This window comes from Hetaerina americana, unplaced genomic scaffold, assembly GCF_022747635.1.
Source record: "Hetaerina americana unplaced genomic scaffold, ioHetAmer1.1.p SCAF_10, whole genome shotgun sequence".
NCBI classification, from domain to species: domain Eukaryota; kingdom Metazoa; phylum Arthropoda; class Insecta; order Odonata; family Calopterygidae; genus Hetaerina; species Hetaerina americana.
In genome coordinates, this window is record NW_027286070.1 from 58161509 (window position 1) to 58186205 (window position 24697).

The window sequence follows — 24697 nt, forward strand, 5'->3', positions numbered from 1 at the left end:
ATAGCGTGAGTCTAGGTGATTTATTTGGTTTAGTTTTATCTTCTGCAGCATCTGAGATAGGCAAACGTTCCACATCCCTCGCCACGCTACGTGAAATCCTCCATCCCCTTCGATTTGTGTGATGCCCGTGGTGGAGCAGCGGACGAAACTCGGGCTTTCCGACAAGGAATCGACCGACAATGAGAGCTGTTTTTCCGAAATGCGGCGGCTGAGTGGGAGGAATAGCAGTAAGGAGATTGTTTTGTGCGGCGTTATGAAAAGCAACTTCGTTCGATCGAACCAATATTGATCGTAAGGCTTGGTATGGTTGGATTCCCAAAAACCATTCAGTAATATCCGAAGGATATTGTGTGGGACTGAAAAAGAATTCCGTGACATTTTGCGACAAACGAAAAAAAACAAGTCTTCTCACTGATGACGCAATTGATTTTTGAAAGTCGAGGCGTCGCAAGTGAGGCAGCATATGCCGAACCGTTACATTATTAGAAATCAACTTTACATTTTTTATGTCAGTAAAGGAATGACTATTTTTTTAATCAGCCACAATGTACTTATCAGGTGACATCAGAAGTTTTCCTATATAACCATCAAAATTAATGTTTACATGAAACTTAAGCCGTCACATCCTTGGTAAGTAAAGCATGAGCAAAAATCATGAACTCAGTGGTTATTAAAGGCGTAGGCGTCGAAAAAGTTTGAGTAAGGCCGCTGAGAATGCTTCTTTTCGAGGAAGCATCTTGCTTCGAAACGTCCGTGGTGGAGGACAGTTGTGATACCATGAGCTTATATGATATCAGAAGACATGGACCGAGAATAATTTTCTGCGTGCAACGAGAACTAACGATTTAAAGATATTTCTATCGTGTGACACTTTCCTCCCTCTCAGTGTCCCGGTCAACATTCGGAGTCGTCTCAGTGGGACCATTCATGACAGCAGGTGAACGGAATGTGGCAGGATGATAAGAGGGAGAGAAATGAAATATAAGAGAGAGAGAGAAAGGGATGTGCATTTTCGAAATTAGTGAGTGGAACTGTTGCCACATACCAGGAGAACACAAGCCCGCACCAATGCCTGAAAATCATATGTACACTTTTGAACTCTACTTACCGCTCAGACCTCTCCCAATCCCGGAACCCTTAAAAAACCAACAAAGGTTTTTTTTTGTCATCTTGCTCGTCAAGGGTCACGGCTTTCCTAGTAACATTTGACTGTTTTTCTACCTCCTGCAAGTTTTTTCTCTAAAAATAACAAATCGTTCTCACTCTGTAAAGGTAAGGGAAAAACGTATTATTTCCATCACAAAACACTATAAAAATACAAATGTTAAAAAAACAGAGTCATTAAATTCAAAGTGAGCTTGAAAGAACTTCATAAAATTGCTTCCATAATTATCCATTTATCTTAGCACATATACAGCATGGCACTATGTATCTATTTGACGATCTCCCAGTAATTTACAGTTTCCTGTGAAAAGGTGGAGTGTAAATTTTTTTTTACGTGGGATGGAACTACGTTATATTTAATTTGGGCAGGTATTTGTTGTGTGTACTGAGCGAGGTTAGGCACCACTAACTTCTACATTTAGGAAAACACACCGAAATAAATATTAATAATATCCGGGTCTATGTAAAGGTGCTTTTACCTCAATCTTTTTTGAGACATTCTAAATTTGATTTTAAAGAAAAAGGTGTAAGAAAATGTATGGAAAGCATTGCATGCTAAATTTCAGATTAGCGAACAAAAAATCATACCCAGGAACGCGACCGCTAAGGATAAAAAGCATAAAATAATTGAGGGATACTGAAACTAGAAAATAAAAATATTAATTCCATCATTCGAGCAAAGAGAGGCAGTTACCAATAATCCAGCCGCATTCATGACATAGTGTTTTCATGAGAAAATTTTAGCTGAATTATAAGCGGTCTCTTGTAAAGGCAGGAAATTTTGACTAAAACATGCAAAAATGAACAAAAAACAAATAATAAATTAGGCTATCGATGCTGTGTCATTCCTGGAAGTGATGAAATGTCAGTAGAAAGTAATCAATTAAGGCTAGTATTTATCAAGCCAAGCTCACATTAGAAATGTTAATAATGTTAAGATTAGAAAAATGGAATACAGATTTGAATTAGAAATTACACGTAAGGTTAAGGAAATTCTAATAACATAAAATTATTCAAGGTGAAAAGAATGCGAGGTGCAGGCTTTGCATATTATTTATTGATAGACCGTGACGTCAATTTATGCGGCTTTTTCTCGATAACTATAATAACTCTTTTTCTCAACAACTACTGATTCATAATCACTAATAGTGATTTTTTCGTCAACGGCTAAAACACCTAGTAATTCATTCTGAAATTTGCTTACAACTTATGATAATCTATCAATATGCAGTTCCCGTACCGATTTAATCTACGTAATTGCACTCTCAGCGTTTATAAATGCGATCCTTTCATACAAAATGACAAATAAGCGATTTATTTGAAAATGCTTCAGTGACAACGATCAGAAAAAATTTAGAACTTGTCGTCAAACTCTCTTGAAGCCCCAGGATTTTTATTATGTAATCATTGAAGCCACATGAAATCGAGTATTCCTTTATTGGAAGGCCGCGAGAGCGTAGTCCCCTTCCAGAAGAACTCTTAAAAGATAAAGCGACGGGAACACGGCTAAGGAAAATTCCATTCTACCCTTTCCTCCTCAGATAGTTGCACTCTAGTGACCGCTGTATGCTTCTGTGTTCTCTTCTACCAAACGTGCGCAATTTGGACGCTAATTTAACACTACGTAAATTTTGCCCGTAGTCAGCTGACGAATAGGTATCGAACCCGACGCGCAGATCCCCGTGACGTCGGCGTTACGTGTTGAGTTTCTTTTACTGAAAAAACGCAGTTCCCTCTAGTAGCTGGCAGCACGTTCGGAGGGTGGGAGGAACACGTGGGGGTGTGGCGGGTGGGAGAGAATTGAAGAAAGCCGACCGAGAGGCGTACGAGCTTCTTCCTTTTCTCGGGCGGTTGGCGGGGTCGCGAAAAATTAAACAACTGCAATTGTACCCGTTGTACGCCGCTCTCAGCTGCATCACCCCACCGTAACCAAAGGGAGGATTGCCCTTTTAGGAAATATAGCGTGACATTCCGGCGAGGTGGGGAAGGAATGGGATTGTCTTGGGGCTCTATTTAGTTATGATCGGGAGGCGGGGGAAAGGATCAGCCATCTGTTGCGGTGCCCAAACACAGAAATCAAAGGCCAAGATCAGTAATTTTTCCAGTCATATCATTCAGATAAAATACGCATACCCCGTCGGACACGCAAAAGACGACTCGTTCGTCTTATCCATTCATTCACGTAAGCGGTCAGTAGTCGGCGAGCAGAATTGGAGCTTCGCGCGCCTAACTTTGCGGAGATTATATATTTTTTCTAAGGAATGGACGAACGAAAAGAAAAAAACCGAAGAAATTCGCCGCACATTTAATTCACGCATTGGATTGGCCCCACGATCACGCTAACTTAGACCGACGATTTTCTCGGTTACTGGTTTGCATTTCCGACCTTCTTCACACATGCTGGCAACTTAAAGTCGCCAAAATCGGTGCCGGCATCCAACTCCAAGAAAAAGAGAAGAGCATTCGCGTGCCTAACTGCCGAGTGGCAAAGGCTTTAGTTTTGCCTTTCTTGTTCGCTCTTCTCCCGAGGAGGTTAACGCTCCATGGGGGTGGCTGTTAAAAAAAGGACGTCAGGCCTCCCATCCTTGCTCGTGGAGAGGCGTTAGTGCTTTAGCTATTGTAGTTGAATGAACAAAAATCGTCGGGGGGAGAGCTATGTACCATGAGGGTGTAACAAAGTGTTAGTACGTAGACAGTTCACTACTTGCTCCTTGCAAGCTTCCTCTAGTTTGGTGAGGGTGGGAGGAGCTTGGCGGAGGGTGGGGAAAGAAGGAATATTAAAAGAGTGACGAAAAAAATATGGAGCAGGTGAGGTGATTCGGTTGGCCGAAGGAGGGGAAGAGAGGGGGTTTTGGAGGAAATCAGTGAAATGACGTGCTGTGGGTGTTGGCTATATCCATTTGGACTCACGTTGACGCGGTGGCGAAGGCTGTGATGGTGGCTGGTGCCAGACCGCAGTAGAACTTGAAAGGGTTCTTTCGCACGAAGACGAAATATATCAACTGCATGAAGATGAGTTGGTAGATGAAGACCCCGAGGACGACCGTGAAGATAAACCAGCCCAGTTGACTCATCACGAGGGACAGGTTGTCCACGGAAATGATCTTGCCGCATATGACGCTGCTTATCCCAATGGGGGTAAGCCTGTAGGCGAGAGAGATGTGGTAAGTTCGGAAGGGATATCGAGAATTGGCTCTCAGAAGTAGAGACGGGCTATTCCGACTCGATTCACTCGTGAATCGAGTTTTCGATTATTATTTTTCATTCGTTGATTTTGATTTTTATTTGATAATTTCGTTTCCAATATCTATTCGACTCAATCCCCGCCGATTCCAATGCGGTCCGATCCAGGTCCAATTCTTCGTCATGCGTCAGATTTGATTCGATCCAACAAAAATCGATTTTAGGATCATATCATTTGATTGAACCGATTATTTTTGACATGATTCCATGTGAAATGAATGCGACACGGTGTTATGCCGATTCGATCCGATTCACCAAAGATCGATTTTAGTAAATCGAATATTTGAGCGAATCGATTCTGTGTGACATGATTCCAGTTGACTCATTTCTTCGAATCGCCCATCTCTACTCGGAAGGCATCGACATGAGGTGCCCTATAGGGCATAGTTCCCTCTCAGGGTCCTATAGGGCTCTCATATACATAGGGGTATTCTGAGGGAAGGAATGGTATAGGCCGTCCATTATCTAGGTGTAACTCAGAATGTCAAAAGACATTCGGAGGGTATTTCGGGAGGAGGAAGTTAAGGAAGAGGGTAAGAATAGGGCTAGAAATCTGGCCGATATTATCAGCTCACATTGGAGTGATTTTAGCCAGACGAAAAGCAAGTAAAATAAAAATGTGACAGCATACAAAAAATCTGACCCAAAGGAAGAGAAATAGGGAATATATGATGTAGATAGCATAAAATTACCAAAAGCACCATATTTAATGCCAGTGACAAAATGACATATTCCATTTAACTCATACGACTTTGGATAAACTAGTGAGATTTTGGGAAACAACAAGATAAAGATAAATTAACCATATTAATTACAATCCTATTTGTCGATTGATGATTTATTATTTGTGGTATTATCGTCAAAAATACACCTTATTTCGATCACCGTATCGAAGAGTTTCTAGAAATTCAATTTTTGAGAATTAAGGAGATGAATATTGAAATTAAACAAAAGCCTTATGATATTTTGATATTCATTTAAAGGATGGAATTTTAAAATAAATTGGTGCTTTTTCAATATACTGTTTCAAAAGAAAAAGGCAGAATATAACATTAAAAAAAGAATTTTTGTTAAGAATATTATAATGACTTCGGGAAAAAATGGGTATAAAGATTAAAAAAAAACTAAGGAAGGATTTCACAGCTTTTCAGGCTGTTGCCGACCAAATGTTAGTGCTATTTTAAATAATAAACCTCTTGTCACTTTGTTGTAGGTAGCGTATACGAAACAAAAGTTGCATTCATGGTAGAGAATATATTCTCAACCAAATGGCATGTGATGACAAAACACATACACTTTGGTTAGGATAAATCAGTCTCTTTTATTATGCCAAAGGGACTATGAAATCTGATCAGGTTCCGTGTCAGAGCCATTGCTTCGACTCAAGGAGCCAATGATCAAGACTGGGAATTTTTGAATAATTACATCTGAAATACTCATACAAGTTCATTCCCGCAATACCGATTGACGGCACTTGAGACATGATATTATGCAAATACTGATATTTTGATTTCCCCACAACACAAACTAACTGCTTTTAGCCTTGCGGGTTACCCAATTATTTTTACTTGAGATTATATAACTGATATTATTTAATACAATAAAGAAATACCACTGATAATCCTTAAAATTAATGTTAAACAATTTTTACAGCTATTAATTTGCGTCCGTTAGCTGGGAAAAAGGGAAGGCAACCTTCATTTACGAGTATTTTAGATATTTCGTTTGAAAATTCATTCTGCTCGAGTGAGTGTGGAAAAAATTTAAGCGTAAAAAATTGGCCGAGTTACAAGTGGCGGATCCAATGCTATGGCGACTAATGTGATTTACACATCTTTCCTTCAGCAATTCTATATAATGATATATCCATGATGATATATCCTGGAATTAGTAGCAAACGGACAATTTATATTAACGCAGGCATTGACAAATATTTTTAAGGATAATGTTAGATTTCAAAACTGGTTTTAATTTTACTCTTCACCGCTTACATTAAGTGCGGAACACATAGAAAGCAGCTAGCAATTCCCCTTTGATCACATTGAGTGATTACCAAAAATCGTGAGAATTGACTGTAAATTAAAACTTGACCTCATCGTAAAATGGCCAAGTTGAAAAATGTAATCACAGACAATGGGTTCCAATAAAAAACATATACTATGACCTTTGATTATCTTAGCAATGCAATTTGACTCAAGAAACCCTCTTGGGGATGTAACTCTCAAAAAGTAAAGTTGAAATTGTCAAGTACACTCTTTTCTAGAGGTTACATAATGTACCTCAAATTTCTATAGCATGGGGATAAGATTGATGACTGCCAAGTTATCCAAGAGATTTTATTTCACTGAATGAATTACTGGATGCTTGGCGAATCTTGTGCAGTAGTTCAATCTAGGGTAACTGACTTACCACATGACTCCCGTGACCATCCTCATGATGACCTCGTCAATGGTAGTGAAGAAGTCGATGACCACGCGAGCCTTCTTACCCATTGTCCCGAGGATGGTCCCGAATACGAGACAGAAGAAAATTATGCCCAGGGTATTAGTGCCTTCCCTATACAAACAGAAGGTATCATCATTAGTTATCGTTAGGTTAAATTGGAGTGACGATGAAACAAAGATAACAGATTTGGTATGGTGGCTGAATTGGTGACAGCATTTAATCTTAACGAGCGCTTACAAATTCTACAACTACTTCAGTAATTTTTCTGCCTCAGAATTCTCTTTCAAAACACATACGATGTGTTAGTATCCAGACATATATTTTTAATGTTATACTTTTTATAGATTGAATTGAATATACCATTTGGTAAGTAGGATTAATAATCAACGATCAATATGGGGCTTTGTCGTTTCGGAATCTTAAATAAACGATATGCTCATGTGGTAATGATATAGCCTTTTAAATTTAGCGGGATGCGCATTTTTTAATCGCCTTAAGTTTGGAAATTATGCCTCCCAGTCGATGAAAAAGTATCGCCTAGGGAAATACGAAAATAAAACAAAGGGGTCATTATACGAGTCGTATTTAATTAACCTTCCCCATTTTCAGGAACAGAATGTGCTAAAAATTGCTATACTACCTTGATCAAAAATTTCCCGGAATTTATTCAGAAAATTAAAAATACAAGTTTATTGATCTAAATCTATATTGTCCCCTTCAAAGTAATCCCCATCGACTGCAACACACTTATGCCAGCGCTTGATCCAATCCTCGAAACATTTTTTATATTCGGTTTTCGGTATGTCCATCAGTGCTTCCTGCGATTTTTCCATTACTTCCTCTTGGCTGCTAAAACGCGTTCCCCGTAATGGTTTTTTAACTCGATTGAACAGAAAGAAGTCACAGGGAGCCAAATCAGGTGAATTCGGTGGCTGTTGGATGGTATTTGTTGCATTTTTCGTCAAAAAATTACGAATAATGATAGCACTGTGCGACGGTGCGTTATCATGGTGCAAAATCCACGAGTTTTCTGCCCACATTTCTGGTCTCTTTCGGCGAATTGCTTCACGCAAACGTCTCATAACGCCCAAATAATACTCTTTGTTTACTGTCTGGCCTTCTGGCAAAAATTCATGATGCACTACACCGTTGTAATCCATGAAAACCGTCAGCATTGCCTTCTTTTTTGACTGAAAACGACGTGGTTTTTTTGGTCTCGGCTCATTTGGTGAACGCCATTCACTTGCCTGATGTCTGGATTGCGTGTCGTACTCATAAACCCACGTCTCGTCTCCAGTAATGATCCTTTTGATGAATGTGGGATCGGATTCAGCCTCGCAAATCATGTCTTTTGCGACGTCAACACGGTCTCTTTTTTGCATGAAATTGAGGCCAACTTTGCTGCTACACGACGGAAACCCAAATCATTAACCACAATGTCTTGGGCGGATCCATAGGCAATGTTCAAGTCCTCCGCTATTTCTCTGATGGTTAATTTGCGGTTATTGACCAACATTTCTTTTACTTTATCAATTTTTTCACCGACTTTCGATGTCGATGGTCTGCCACTGCGTTCATCATCTTCGATTGACTCACGACCGCTTCTGAACCGCTCGTGCCACTGGTAAACGACCGTTTTTTTTAGAGAATCGTTGCCGAAACACTTTTCCAACATTTCCAACGTCCGTGCGCCACTAAATCCGTTTTTTACGCAAAATTTAATACAAGTTCGTTGTTGCAAATTTAAATCCATTTCTGCAATTGTAAAAAATCGCCAACACACACAGAGATAGATGTACTCTTGGCTACGTAACTTTTGCAAATGTCAAGTTATGACACTAAGATTTAAAGGGAATATCAACAACAGATGTACCAATTTAACAAAAAAAACAGAACTCAAATCGGAACGATGGGAGCGCCACACGGTGGTTATTCCGGGAACTTTTTGATCAAGGTAGTATTAATTTAAAATTGAAGTGAATAATTGAGGCGATCAAAAAACTCTAATTAGTGGCCGGAAATTCTTCCATATGATGGAGCAAACCCGGCACTAATGAGTAGAATCTTTCTAGTGAAAGTGGGTGATGTGAATCCTGTTTCTGTTTCTCTCAATAAGCGGCTGAGGGAAGCTTCTGAATATCTTTTAAAATACCACTTATATCCTTATATTCCACAGGTAGCAACAGGAGTGGGATATAAATGGCATTATCAGTAAATCGATCAGCCGAATGCTTGTATACGAATTAGGAGGCACGCTACAATGTCCCCTTAAGTATCGTGTCGTGAAAACATAGCCAATATTTATTTGCATTAAACGCCTAATTGCGCCACCAGCGGACCCAAAAGGCGACATGATCACTTAAAGGCACTCCCCGATGGTATCACCGCTCTCAATGAGGCTCAAAATATAGCATGTTATATAACCATTTTCCCCTGATGAAAGCAAGGACAAGCATTTTATTTGGGGTGGAGAAATTGAAAGATACTGAAATACATAATGAAATGTGTGGCATTAGTTCGAAAGCCTTCAACGACTTAGGAGTTATTTTTCAAAAGTAAATATGATTTTTAAAGTTGTATCATGCTCATAGAGGCCCTTCGGATGATACTCTTATCTTTTGCAACAATCATAACTTGTCTGAATTTCACGTTAAGTGTAGTACAGACACGGAGAAAGTTTTATAGTATGGTGTTGGCTGTTTTTTAAGAGAGCTTGTAATTTGACTTCAGAGACTCTGAGGAACCAAACGAATTGAGCATTAGAACAATTGATTTTATAGATGGGCATGCCACAAGGATTACCGACGTGATTCCCCATTGTTGGTTTGCAAACCCCGAGACTCATATTCCCCAGGGCGTTTGCATGATAATACGTTGACTAGTTGTTACGTTAGGGTATGACTGAGAACACGTGGGAACATTTAATTGAATGAATAATTTTACAACTTTTCCCCCCTCATATTGATCGAAGTTGTTGCACACCAATAATCCCACTGAAAGTGCATGTAGGGCTCCTTCAACTCACCTGTACTGTATGGAACGCACTAACTCGATGTCCGGCTGCAAGACGGTTTCTATGTGGTGGGCACTCCTAATCCCTTTACTAACGTCCATCTCATCCTCTGAAGTCACGTTACTTATGATCACTTTCTTGGGTACGTAGACCGTATGGGCCTGCATTCGAAAACAATTGACTGATATAGTTTGAAAAGCCCCTAAAATATTTGCAGAAAACTTAAAAAAAAATAGAACCAATATCTATGGAATTGGCGACCGGCGAGTTAGAAGTGGATATATTTATAAACTGAAAAAATAATCTTTTTTTTCAATTCAAGAAATTTTGTGCCAATAAGTCGGCCAATTTACATCAGTAAAATGTATTTCCTACAATGAGCTTTTGAGATGAAATTACTTTGATGTCATGTGATTGCCTATATGGACTGGTACTTGTAGGTGCCCATATTAGCGCTGGTTCCTGAAGAATGAATCATTAGAGCTCATGTAGTGGCAAGGAGTAGCAAGTACAAATGATGTTATTCTATCAAATTCAAATATTTTTTAAAATCAAAATTTCAAGCACTTCATATTCATCATTTTTTTTCAAGGTTCATTTTATATTAAAGATAGGAAAACGTTCACTATAGAGTCAGTTTATTAATCTACAAACTGAATGTAAATCAGTTAAATGTAAAAAAACGCGAGAGAATTTTTTGCTCTTTCTTTCTCACCTGCTGGAATGCTGCCTGGAACAAGTTGTCAGGGAAGATATTCCTGTAAAAGTAATATATGAAGCAAATAGTTTATTCTTTAATATTCCAATTATTTTCACCTCCATGGAGACAGAGTGAAAATAAAAGGAAGCGTTTTAGTCCACATGCATGAAAATTTCCTTGCAATTCAGGAAAAATCTCATTCTGTGAATAAGGTAGTGGTCATTTCCATTTCATCACTCATAATATTATATTTCGCTGAGAAGCTATCCAGAAAAATCGTCCGTAGTTTTACGTGCCTCTTAAGAGGCATCCTTACGCCCCATTATCCAAGTGTGTCCAATTTCGTCGACATGTGCAACACAAAAAGAAGGATACACAGGGTTTATTACCTGTATAACCGTAATTTATTTAATGAATCGTTTAAGAGACAATGTCCAGCGTTGAAGTGCATCCAAATAGAGGTAATCTCCTCAGGAGCAAAGAAAATTGCTATTTGAGAAAGAATATTTACATAAATGTTCCCACTTTCATTTTCTATCACTTGCAGAATTGGTCCCATGGGCTCTCACGAGTAATTTAATGAAATGAGAGAATCAGTGAGAGAACAGAGTTTAGGTTATCGTGTCGGCGTGATATTCTTGCAATGCAACAATTTCCAAGTTTAAAAATGAAAAACTTTGAAATCGTTTCATTGTAATGCATATTAGCGGATGACTCCGTTTAAAGTTACTGTTGCGGCATCTATCGTAGTTTATTAGATCAAAATTTGATATTCATGACCAATATTGTAAAGGTTTTTTTTCCAAAAATTTCAAGAATTGCAAAACAAACATTTAAAGTATAGTAGCTTAATAATTTCTGCGCGCATTTAAGGGCAAATTATGGACGTCCTGAGACCTCTGTCCAGTTTTACTGATCCCTCAGTCATATGTACAAAAAACTGCGGACGTCTATTCTGGACGGCCAAATGGAACAATGAACATATTTATCATAATGGAAAAACCATTCTAATGGGTTGGGTATGTTAATGTATTCGGATTGTTATCGCGATGCAGTATATTTTTCGTTCTTTATAAAATACGCATGCACAAGGAACATATTCACTTTGCACTATGCAGATTGTATTAACGCACGGCGCAAAGAATGTAGAGAATACCATTTTGGGAAAAGTTGGCAATGTGGTCAAAATATTTCTGTTTTATATCATGTTGATCTATATTTTTTTATTTACAATGAATGTTTCGTAATCTCCTCAGGTAGTTGTTATTTATTTTAAAATATACCATTTACGAAATTTCGTTCGGCTTCATGATCGGAAAACATAATTTTTCAATTAAAATTTCAAAAATATATTTAACCATAAGTAAAAATTATTTTAGACATACCTTCGTGGATATGGAAACTGTTCATGCTGTGTAATTGATAATTTAAATAACATTAATTTTCATATAAATAATAAGATTTTTATCTTTATTGCGAATTGAGCATTCAATATTATTCTGGATAGAGCATATATTTTATAATTCAAAATCGGCCATCGTTGAGAAAGTCTCGTTCTTTCAGGATATGAAAATCATTCTTTCAGAGGCATTAGTGAAAACTCGGGTGTTTCATTCTCTGAGAAAATGATCCCTCTAGAAATGGGGGACCATTATAATATTTAGCCTTTATTCCTCATTCTCTTGAACTAATCAGCGTTTCCATTTCGTATAACATTAATAATATTTATTTTATTTTCACACTACGATTTTTGACCCAATTTATGTCCTCACCTAATGCCAACGCGCTCCATATTTTACAACGAGGCAATTTTTTCCAACTCTCCAAACAAAGGAAGTTTCAAAGAAATTTGCAACATATTTTTTTTGAGACACTGAATTGATTTTCAATTAAAATCACGAGTCAATTTCAACGATTTCATAAATTTGGAAAGAGATTAATTACTTTCTAATCATCAATTGGTACGAGTTCTAGTGTAATTCAGAAACACCCATGAAAGGAAAGGGTGGCAAGAGGCAAGCTTTTAAGATGATCTTGACGACACGTATGAAGCTTAATTGTTTTTGAGATTTAAAAATGTAATCATTAAAATAGACTTGAGGAGATAAATACTGAGCCAAATACAAAAATTGAAGTATTTCAATGAATATTGCTAGCCATGAAGTATGAAAAATTATAAATACGATAATAAAATCAGCATGACATATGCCAAAATGATTAACAATCTATTTGCCATACTTCCTGTGAGAAATTCAAACACTAAAATGAAATAAACACTAACGCTATAAATGTATTGCATTCTGTGAAACTTGGCGTCTATCTTCGATGGACACTTTATGAATGACAGACGCCTAGTTTCACTGAACGTTGCAAAACTGTACTCACCATCTTACACGTGACACTAAAATCTTAGCCATGCCTTATGTGCTAATGTTATGAAAGCTTTTTATCTCTGCATACCTATAAAGAAGGGTGTACCCAATTTCGTTACTAAAATCTGCTTTTAGTATTTTTGAAGATGTTGTAATGCCTGTGATGATTTTTTAACGAATAAAATCAATAGAGCTATTATTGAAACAGTTTTTTAGCGTTGTTAAGATGTTCCAGCCATAATATGGTTGGCGCAAATAAAATCATTATATATCCACTCCCATATTCTAGTATGCAAGAAATCAGGAATGAATAAAGATAGAATTCAATTTCACGATGACCACGGCCATTCATTTCGATGATTTTTCCATAAGTATAATGTCATACAATGAAAATGAGGGTTTCCTTAATTACTTTAGTGTATGCGTGACATTATTAAATAAGTATATCGGCGAGAATAAATAGTTATTCAAAGAAATATAAAACACTATAACGACTACATTTCTTGGCAAATTTAAATTCGTTCAACGTTCAATCAGAAGGCATTCGAATAAATGCCATATTTATAATTGTATACTAGCATACATGTATGCTCGGCATTTACTTTTCTTTTATCGTTTTTACGTTGACGTATTTTGCTGTCACTAGAAATAATATATCAAAATTAACCAATACCATATTTTAGGTACCCATATGTGTATATATATATATATATATATATATATATGTAATATATATATATATATATATATATATATGTATATATATATATGTAATATGTAATATGCCGAGACATATATATATATATATATATATATATATATATATATATATAATGGGCTGACACAACATAACACAAATAGAAAAGAATAGACACATATAAAAGAACACTTACACGGTAAATTGTTCGAGCTTTCGGCCCTCTCAGGGGCCTTCTTCAAGAGAGACTCTTCAAGAGAGACTCTTCAAGAGTCTCTCTTGAAGAAGGCCCCTGAGAGGGCCGAAAGCTCGAACAATTTACCGTGTAAGTGTTCTTTTATATGTGTCTATTCTTTTCTATTTGTGTTATGTTGTGTCAGCCCATTATTGTGCCGCTCGTATGAGTTTTTCCGGACAATCGTTATATATATATATATATATATATATATATATATATATATATATATGTAATATCACACCCTTTACGAGCCTTGTCAAAAAGAAATCTTTTCTTATCGTAATAGACACTCCACAATTTTGGAAGTAGCGGTGGCATTGAAACATGGCTTACCCCATCATATTAAAGTCAGAGGGAATCTTCCCATGATACTACGAACAATGTGTCAGCATATTACACATCAGAGTGTTAGCCTTGAAATCTATTGCTTTTCAACTGAAACGCGGTTTGAAATTGGCAAACTAATCCAATAAATCCATATCTGGCCTCTTTGTCTCGGCGACTCAGATGCGTTCCTTTATTTTTGTTTCTTTACAAAGGACGGATGTTGGCTCCTATCGGAGATACAGCCGCTCACCTTCCCAAGTCGAGGAACCCGTCGAGGATGTTCACCTCCCTGTCCTCCGTACCGTGACCCAGGGCCTCCCTGGTGCCGAGGTCCCCCGGATGGATGATAAGCACCAGGATAGCCCAGGACCGAGTTGAAGAGGGATGTCGCGAGGAAGTAGACCATCGTCCTCAACGCGATCTTTCCGTTCATCCTTGCGTTGAGGCTCGCCGAACCTGCGAAGTACAGCGTAGGATGGAGGATATTATTAACATTCTTGGGCATTTGGGGTTTCAATATTGGTTGGTGTTTTTTCCTTTGCTTCGTTTTCTCTGTAGCAAGCTCGATGATCAATTCCCACGCATTCAATAAAATGACGCAGTTATTTACGTAAACGTCCAGTCGTTATGCAGACAGAAAGGTGATATGCACCACTGAATTTTGGCAGTGCGGTCATCCAATTGCGATCAAGAATTAGGCTTGGAATTCTTGTAATATGTATTGAGCTATTCCAAACGTTTTAAAACGACAGCATTTATGTTTTTTGGCCTAAACAATGGGAAGATCAAGGAAATCAAATTCAATACGGAAACCAGAGAGCAAGGTTCAATTTGGAGGTGATTCGCATTCTATTACTATTTGGAAGTCTACCGGACACAGACTGTGCTGCTATATTTCTTAACGTCGCCTAGCAAGATACAATCTGACACCCGAAACCACATTGACCTTTCAATAAGATAATGGCATCGCTGTGTACCACTCCTGCTGCATCGTCCATTCGTAACACACCATCACTCCTTGTACATTTATTTATCCTACTCACTGGACTCCATCAAAAGTCTTTTTGAAATGCCTGCTCGAAACTCTGCTTCCATTTCGAGAAGGATTCACCCAATAGAATGTGGAAATAATAAGTCGGAGTTATTTGATTTTGAAGATAAAGGTTATTTCCTGATGGCTGGCATGCATCCAAATGTTCCGGCTCGATTTGCCTGAGAAACTGTCATGCTACCAGATGAGCAACGAGGAAGAATAACTCGATAGGATTTGGAACTTCCGCAATTGAGTTCTGCTGAGTTATAATAGTCGTAAGGTACCATCGAAAAACCTACCTTCATTATGTGGAGTATCTTTACTAAATGAAGATGTTTTTCAGGTAGATTCTCCGTGGTCAGTGCGACAATTTAAAACATAAAGCTTACGCATATATCGATTCCCAAGCAATTAGGGTATGTCTCCATTTCTGCAGAGCCAGGTCAAAGAACTCCACCCCCGCCACAGGCCCTAGCGGCGGCTTTCTGGGTATTTTGTGGCTATAGATAGGTACAGACAACAATTATCCAAAGAGCCCCAACACATCTGACAGATAAAGCAGCGATCTGTGTACATAACACACTGGTTAGTATGCGATAATGGCAATCAATAACCATTACTTAGCCTTTGAAAAATACACTTTTCCATTACAATTCACATTAAGTAATTTAATAATTGCTTTATCTCCCTAAATCTTGGTAATAGCGAGTAGAGAAATAGAATAGACGGGGGAATAGGCTCTCAGCCGATCGGATAATGAAATTAGGGAAAAATAGGTAGTAAGCATTAACCCCTCTCCCTCCACAGTAACACTTGCTTTCAAATAACCAGAGTAGTTCGCCTGTAGGTTGGCTCGAGGCCTAGTACCATGCCGCATAAAATTCGATGTAATTTTGGTAATTTTAAATATTGGTTTTAATTTGAAATTATTCGGTTTTCATTTCAAGTTTTAATTTTTAATTCAGCTACGTAATTGGAAGACCAGGATAATATTTTATGGGCATATTTGTCTGAAATAGTAAATAATTCAACCCGGAAGAGGAATAGCACGAAAATTCTCTAATTATTTTATATAATTAAATATTGGGTTCCTTCATTTAAATTTTGAAAGCACCGGGACTCCGAGAGCACTTGTTCCAAACCTTTCCATTTCGCGGAACTCCTTCCCGTCATCCCGTTGGTTGCGGATGTCTTTTTTGGACGGCTCGATCCCACGCAGTTCTCCCGCTTTCCCCCGCGGCGCAGAACCCTTCCCCTCACGAGTTTCCATTACCGCAGAAGCGATGAATATTGGTCCACGCCGCGTGGTCCCTGGCACTGTGTCTGCGTGGTTTCGGGTCCAATGCGCATGCAGCAGGCATGTGTGGACTAGCATTCCTATCGCGCTCGTATATCGGAAAAGGCGCCGGCCTTCTGCCTCGGGAGACTCCAACCGGCTGCCAACTTTTTGATGTGGAAGAGCGTCCATGTTCGCCGGAGATCGCTCTCGGTAGACCGCGGGTTGGTTAACCACGTGCATAAGGGCCAAGACCCATTGTGTGCGCTGTGTTGGAGTAAGATTTCATCGCGCAAATTCTGGCGTTCTCCGAAAGGGGACATCTTGAAATTTTGAGTAATCTTTAGGAATAAAGAGTAAATTTAAATGGTCAATCGCTGACTGATTCCTATTTTTCTTCATGGATAAACTTTAATTTAATGGTTTAAAATGATGGAGTAGACATTGGTCGGATATTTCAATTTTCAGCTGATCTCACATATTTACATAAACCGGTAATTTTTTCCTGTAAAAATATATGGCCTCCCACATTACATATCCCCGGTTTAGGGTTTAAGGACGGTCTACGCTGCATAATTAACCTCGTATTTCCTCTATTTCGGCAAACATTAGTAATAGCGAAAAAGCGCACCAAAAATTAAAATTCACTTATGATTGCATTAAGTTTAATAAGATATAACTTTAATATTTGTTCAGTAACTTTCCCTTATCCTTGATATAATTCATCCAGATAACCGTTTTCTTCTTGTCAAACTTGCCAATCTCATTTGCTAGTGACAGCTTTCCTCAGTAACGCACGTGCTCGTATATCGCCTGAGATATAAACTGACAACCCCGACTGATTCTTTTTTTCAGGAATGTTTTCATTTGGTTGTTCTGGATTGTACCCAATGACTATCTTCGAAAATATCACAGAGAAAAGAAGATCGTGTAACTATTTGCCAGCGACCAGTTCTTTTTTGATTGGCATTCTAAACAAAACGTCTGATGAGAATCGACTGACACAGTTTCATTACACTTTTTCATGAAGTTCCGAAAGGTTTTCCATGAAATGATCTTAGCGATATTCGGAATTATCATAAAATTTGTAGCTCTATTCTAAGGAGTTTACCTTGAATTTTTCATTTTATCCTCCTTCCCAGCATTTAAACACAAAAATAAGTAGCTTTATATGATTTAACGCGATATTTCCTTGATTTTAGGATTTGAATACCTTATTTCATAAAAATTTCTTAGTTCCTAGGGCTTGTAAACAAAAATCAGCAATTTATGTGTCACCTAAACTGAGAATAAAGCCTTTCTGTTAGCTTCTGGCGATCGCACTCACCTATGTTCTTTGGTAAACATTTACGTAAAGAGATTATGCATATTTTTCATTGTTGGCGATAAATGGTTCTGAAGGGTTCGTGTATACTCAATTGGCTGTAACATTATTCCTAAGGAGAGATCAAAGCCACCGGTATCAATAATACATTTTACAGTAGCGTGGTTAGAAGAACGCGTTCAAGTGACTTTTATATATATTTATTTTCCTATATGTTTTTTTCATGGAGGTCTGCTCTTTTTTTAGATGCTCACTCTAAACTCAGTCTCAATGGGAGATCTGGTTCGGGGAAGAAAGTTTCTCGGCGTTTTTGGAACGGAGCCACGTCTCATTCTGACTTTCGGCACTCACGCACAGCTGAGCGGGATAAGGAGGGGAACCCCTCGAAGAATCACGAAGTGCTTCCCATAAATATCCCCGGCTACGTTTTCTTTCACCCTCGGAAGGGTGGAAGAAGTAGTATGGTCTAACACTCTTCAAAATCGATTCAATCGACAAATAATACATTGGTTAACCATTCTTTCCTCCCGCGAAGTGCAATTCTTTAGAAAATCCATCTGAAACGCAAATAAAATACATTTTTGAGATTCCTTCAGATAGCTTTGCTTATATTCAGGCACAAGATATTATTATTATCGGTAATCTACCAGTTGAGGAAGGTTTTTGGTTGGACACAACTACCAAATATCTTTTCTTTCCTAACAAAACAGAACCCAATATTCTAGTCTAACACAAGCGCCCCTATAGCTTCGTACAATTCCTTCCTCCCTTCATTCCGTCCAACGTCCCTATTCTATTCCTGCCTCTTCATCGTTTTCCCAACATTCTCCCCTCTATCGCATTCCCATAGCATCCCATTGGCACTCGTATGTTCTTTGCATCCATTTTTATTGTCTCTTTCGGATTTCTCTCAGTAATCCCTCTCCTCCCTTACGATACCCAGTACCGTCTCATTTCTTTTCCTTTCTGTCTAGTTCACCTACTTTATTCTTTTCCACAATACCTGTCCAAAGCCTCCAACCTTTCATCCTGCTTCAATGACCATGTTTCCGCGTCATTCATAACTACGCTCCCTATCAAGGTCTTTGTGTGAGCCTTTTCTTAACATCTTAATTCAACGACCCTGTCATCAATTCTCTCTTCCTTGTGAAAGCTTCTTTGCCTAACGCAATTCTTCTCCTTATGTTCCTAATACTGTGACAATTTTGGTCCGAAACACTTCCAAGATACGTAAACTGTTCCACCTGCTCTAGTTTTTGCCCTCCCATTTTCACGTGGCTTTCCTCTTCCTTGAAAAGAGCATAACCTTTGTTTTATTAATATTGATTCTCATCCTATATCTATCACATTGAATATCCAATTCACTCAGCAATGCTTGCAATCCCTCGGCTGACTGAGAAACTAAATCTTGGTCATCAGCAAACCTAACTGATTTTGCGAATTCCCCGGCCGCTTTCATTCCTACCTCCAGTTCTTCCCATGCCTCTTAAATCATTTCCTCCACATATACGCTGAACAGCAACGGTGATAATGGGCAGCCCTGCCTTACACCTCTTCCTGATACTTCCCACCCGTATCTCCGTCCCCCACTCGCACCTGATCAGTCTGAGACATACATAGGTTGCGGATTAGCCTCCTATTCATCCAATCTATTCCTATCTTTTGAAATACATCAATTCATCCGTTTTTCCCTATTCACTCTATCAAAAGCTTTTTCGAAATCTAAGAAACTTCGTCATTATTAAATTATTAATTTATTGTTAATTAATTATTATTATTAATTACATTATGGAATTCCAGACCCTAAATTATTAGTAGATTTCGGTTTTAGATGCTCGAAAAATTTATTATAAATCGTGGTAGCTATTAAAAATATCGTTAGACAATCATCGTTTTCAAAAACTTCCACTGCCGTGCCTCCGCATTGAGATTCCTTGGATAATATAGTACATCAGCTGCATTAGGGGAGGGTTCAAGTTTCACTTTGGAGTTCAGAAATGGGCGATTCTTGCACACACGTTACACGGGAGATTAGTGAAGCCCGAGTTATTCGAACCATGAATATTGAACGTCTCGAAAGTCATATCTTAAATGGATCATATCACAAGAGGTAGGGCTCCATTCCTGCGGCTTCCGCACCCTCCGTCCTATTTGCGAAGCACTTTTGGAAATTAAAATTTCATCTCTAATATAACGCATGCGCAAACATTAAATTTTTATGACGTAGTAATAAAGGCTCAACGCGCGCCCTGAAGAGTCATCTTAAAAACCACATAAATGCAGAGATATACCGGATAGGCCATAAATAACGAAAATCTATTTTACACAGGGGTCAAATTTTGATTATTTTTTCTCAGTCTATGAGTCGCCAATATAGCCAGGCACTTGGTGCCAGGCGTACAGCCCCCCAAGGGGGAATTGAATGGGAAACAGAAGCATAATGTGGGGATTCCCGTTATTGGTTTGGGGTTAGGTATTAATATAAAGCATATTGTCCGGATTTTTCGAAATAATTTTAAGAAAACACTGTAATGGAATACTGTATTCGTTGAGAGGAGCAGAAGGATTTTTTATTTCAATATTTGTAAGAGTGTAATTCGGCATATCCGACTATTCAAGCAATGAAATCCATTTTCCTCATCTCAGATATCTTAGTAGCATTCAATAAGATTTTTTTAATCTGTCCAGAAGTGGAAATTTGGGTTCTTGGAGGTTCAATTGCTTAATCCACACATTAAATGGCATCTAAAATTCCAGTAATGAAGCCAAATCATATCGCACAAATCAATACATACTTAATCGGGATTCGATCACGACATTTGGGTATTGCATAAAGTTTTATATTATTATAATGAAGTAATCTACCGGTTAAGGTAGGTTTTGGATGGACACAACAACCAAATTAATATGTCCTAACATAACAATCCATCAAACTACTCTACATCAAGTCCTTCTTCATCTCTGAGTACTCTCTTTCTCCCTTTATCCCGTCCAACATCCCTATCCTGTTCCTACCCATTCCTCGTTTGCCTCCCCTCTATTACAGTTTTCACCTTCCAAATGCCAATGAATACACCCTTCATCCATTTTTCCCACCTCCTTGGGATTTCTCCCAACAAACCCCTATCTTCGCGCACCATACCAAGTACTTCCTCATTTGCTTTCCTGTCTGTCCATTTTACCTTCTTCATTCTTCTCCATACCCACATTTCAAAAGCATCCAATCTACGTCTATCCTTCAGCTGCAATGACCATGTCCTTGCGTCGTACGAAACTACGCTCAATATCAAGGTCTTATCTTAACATCCTTACTCTAAGTCTTGAGTGAGTCTTTTCTTAACATCCTTACTCAACGTCCCTCTCACTAACTCCCTCCTCCTTGTGAAAGCCTCTTTGCCTAGCGCAATTCTTCTCCTTACGTCCCTACTACTTTGACCGTTTTGGTCCAAAACACTACCGAGATACGTAAACTGCTCTACCTGCTCTAGTTTTCGCCCTCCTATTTTAATGTTTAGCTTAGCCTTTTTCTTTCTAGAAAATCGCATTACCCCTGTTTTATTAATATCGATTTTCATCCCATACCTGTCGCACTGAATTTCCAATTCTCTCAGCAATGCTTGCAACCCCTTGGCTGACTGACAAACTAAAGCTTGGTCATCAGGAAACCTAACTGATTTTACGAATTCCCCGCCCACTTTTATTCCTACCTCCAGTTCTTCCCATTCCTCTTTGATCATTTCCTCTGTATACAGGTTGAATGAACAGCAACGGTGATAATGGGCAACCCTGCCTTACACCTCTTCCTAGCACTGCCCAACCGGACTCCCCGTTTCCCACCCGCACCTGAGCAGTCTGAGACATGTACACGTTGTGGATTAGCCTCCTTTCCCTCCAATCTATTCCTATTTTCGGCAGAATACTCATTAGTTTTTCCCAATTCACTCTATCAAAAGCTTTTTCGAAATCTCCGAAACAGGCAAATACCTCCTGGTTGTGTTCTATATTCCTCTCGATTAATAATCTTATTACTGCAATGACATCACGCGTACCTCTCCCCTTCCTAAACCCAAACTGATCATCCCCTGAGTAAAAATTTGCCTTGCTCCCCATTCTTTTGTGGATGATCCTGAGAACCACTTTAGCTGTATGGGAAATCATAATTATTGTCCTGTAGTCCTCACATGATGTAGCCTTCATCTTTTCGTAATAGGAACTAACACTGATCTCACAGTCTTCCGGTCAGATTCCTTTCTTATAGTTGCCACTAATGAGTACATATAGTCTCTTCCCACCACATTTTTCTAAACCATTTAGTAGTTCCACAGGAATGTTATCTACCCCTAAGGCCTTATTTGATTTCATCTTCCTAAATGCTCTTTCTAACTCATCGTCGAGTATGCCTGGACCTTGCTGAAAATGCTACACTACGTCCCTCCTCCCTATTTACCGACATCCATGATTTTCTCTACAGCCTTGTGATACTACTTCCTCGCCAATCCATTTAATGCTTAAATATAAATTTCATAGTATGCATTCGCCAATGTTAACGCCAAGGAATGCAATAAACAGATATTATATCATGCGGCGTTTTATTATGCCAGAAAATTATCAAAGCTAGTGATTTGAAGTATGACATGGAAAATTTAGATTTAGGCATGGGCAGAAGTAAAATGCATATTTTATGCTTTTTTGGAATAATTCAATTAAGAATTTAACCTTTTCAATTTAAAAGTATTTTATCATTAATGAATTTTCATCATGGCAAAATTTTGGATTATCCAATGGGGTTAATACTCATCCCTGCCATTTCCACCAGGGAATTATTTATTATAATTGGCATCTATAGACATTTAATAAATTATATACATCTATAGACATATGTGGTCAAGCATATAAAAATTGGGATTCATTAGACGCATTGTTGGCAAAAGTGACTCGAAGGTCAAGGAACGTTGTTACCACGCTCTTGTAAGGCCTCATTTAGAATACGCATGCAGCGTGTGGGATCCGAGTGAAATAGGTCTCATTCGGGAAATTGAGAAGGTTCAACGCCGGGCAGCCCGTTTTGTAAAAAATTCCTACGATAAAATGCAAAGCGTCACCGAAATGCTCATGGATTTGGGGTGGGAATCATTGGCTGAGAGACGATTCAATGCAAGATTGAAATTATTAAATAAATTTAGATCCGCATGTTTCAGCACCGAGGTCTCGCAAATTATTCGTACTCCTACATACATTGGTCGCTTGGATCATGCATATAAAATTCGGGAAATAGATGCCAGAACTAGCCGACTCAAGGACTCCTTCTTCCCACGGACAATACGGGATAGCAACTGCAGGGTTATAGATAGCAAAAATTCCACTTGCCACCCTCAGCGTCTAAAAAATAATTAGTTGTATTTAAATGCATGCTCTTCCACTAACCTTATGTGTTTTGCTATAATAACCCATTCTTTCCGAATGACCTCATTTGTGTTCCGTTCATCTGTTTTTAAGTCTCTTTCCTTTCAATCCCTCGTCCCTCTCCGCGGGGGCAAATTCCTGCTACCTGCAACGTTGGGTCGCATTCCCTGCCTTTTACAGACTCTTTGGGGGTAGAGTGTTTCGTGGTGCATTTTCATGTGGTAGTGATGTTTCAATTTCTTGCTTGTTGTGTCCTGGCTTCCGTGTTGTAGGATGGCTTTCGTGCTGCATCACGGGGTGCAGTTTTTAAGTTGTTTTGCGGTATATGTTTGCATGAGTATTGGATGAAGGGATTTTTGCATGAGTGTGCGCGCTGCTGTGGGTGTAATTTTCCGTGTTGTTTTTTTTTGCATGTGGTATTTTTCCTTTTTACGGTTGGTGACCTAACACCCCCCGCCACACGCCTTTGCGGCGGCTTGCGGGGTATTATGTAGATGTAGATGTAATAAACAGTGATTAAAGAAAGTCGTCTTCAGACCTGAATGCTGTGCAGAAATAATATTCGGTTGAATGCAGAAAATTATCGACATTAACTCACTTCAGTGTACGAAGCACGTTAGTACAGTATCATAAGTAGAATTTACTTTTTGGACACTATTAAAATTCATGTTTAACAGAGGCGGACCAACGCATTCTTTTAGAAAACATTCAGCGTATTATGGGGCATCAGAAAGGTTATAATTTTATTGTGTAACATGTCGATAGTTGACGTTAAAGGTTAAAGTTCTTGTATCAACATGGTGATCACTGAAACTCTGTATTTCCTGCAGTTGCAGAGATGCTGTATTTCCAATACATTCCATATAAAACTTGGGATGGGAGAAGACGGATCTAGTTTCACACTTACCTGCTATTAAGCTGGCGATGATGAGGGGAAGAATCATCAGTTTAAGTATCCTCATGAAGAGCTCGCCGGGATAGGAGATGAGCATGATTGTGTCCGGAGGCAGTTCTAATGGCCGTAGTCCAAAACCTAGAGTTAAGACATAAAAGAGGATTTCATTAGATTAGGTTTTGAAATTAGTTTACATCGAAGTAGAATAAGAATTAAGTTTACGAAGCCGATTAATATTCTTGATTAATCCTAATCATTTCTCATCTCTTTATCCAATTTTAATGGCACTAAATAGCTAAATAATTCATGCAACATATGAGGGACTCAAATTTGATCAACGCTCAACGCCCGAGCCACGCCAACCCACGTGGTTGGCGTGGCTCGGGCGTTGATCAAAGGCGTTGGTTCAACAAAGACTTCATCATCATGGCAAGACAGAAGGCGGAAATATTTCCTCAGTTAGCCTATACTTTAAAGCTGTGTTATTTTTTTGACGAATAATGGCCATCGGCAAGCAACGAGCGATTAAAATATGCTCTCATGGTGCAATACCATTTGTTTTTCGCT

General features: G+C 38.6%; 1 protein-coding gene across 1 annotated transcript in view; it reads right to left on the reverse strand.

Annotated features, from left to right (window-relative positions):
- Eaat2 (Excitatory amino acid transporter 2) overlaps nt 1-24697 on the reverse strand; it is a 214731-nt gene that overhangs the window by 23440 nt on the left and 166594 nt on the right. Inside the window, 7 exon segments of the mRNA XM_071598719.1 lie at nt 4075-4308; nt 6817-6963; nt 9878-10026; nt 10581-10623; nt 14450-14560; nt 14562-14655; nt 24143-24268. Of these exon segments, the coding sequence (XP_071454820.1) occupies nt 4075-4308; nt 6817-6963; nt 9878-10026; nt 10581-10623; nt 14450-14560; nt 14562-14655; nt 24143-24268 (904 nt within the window).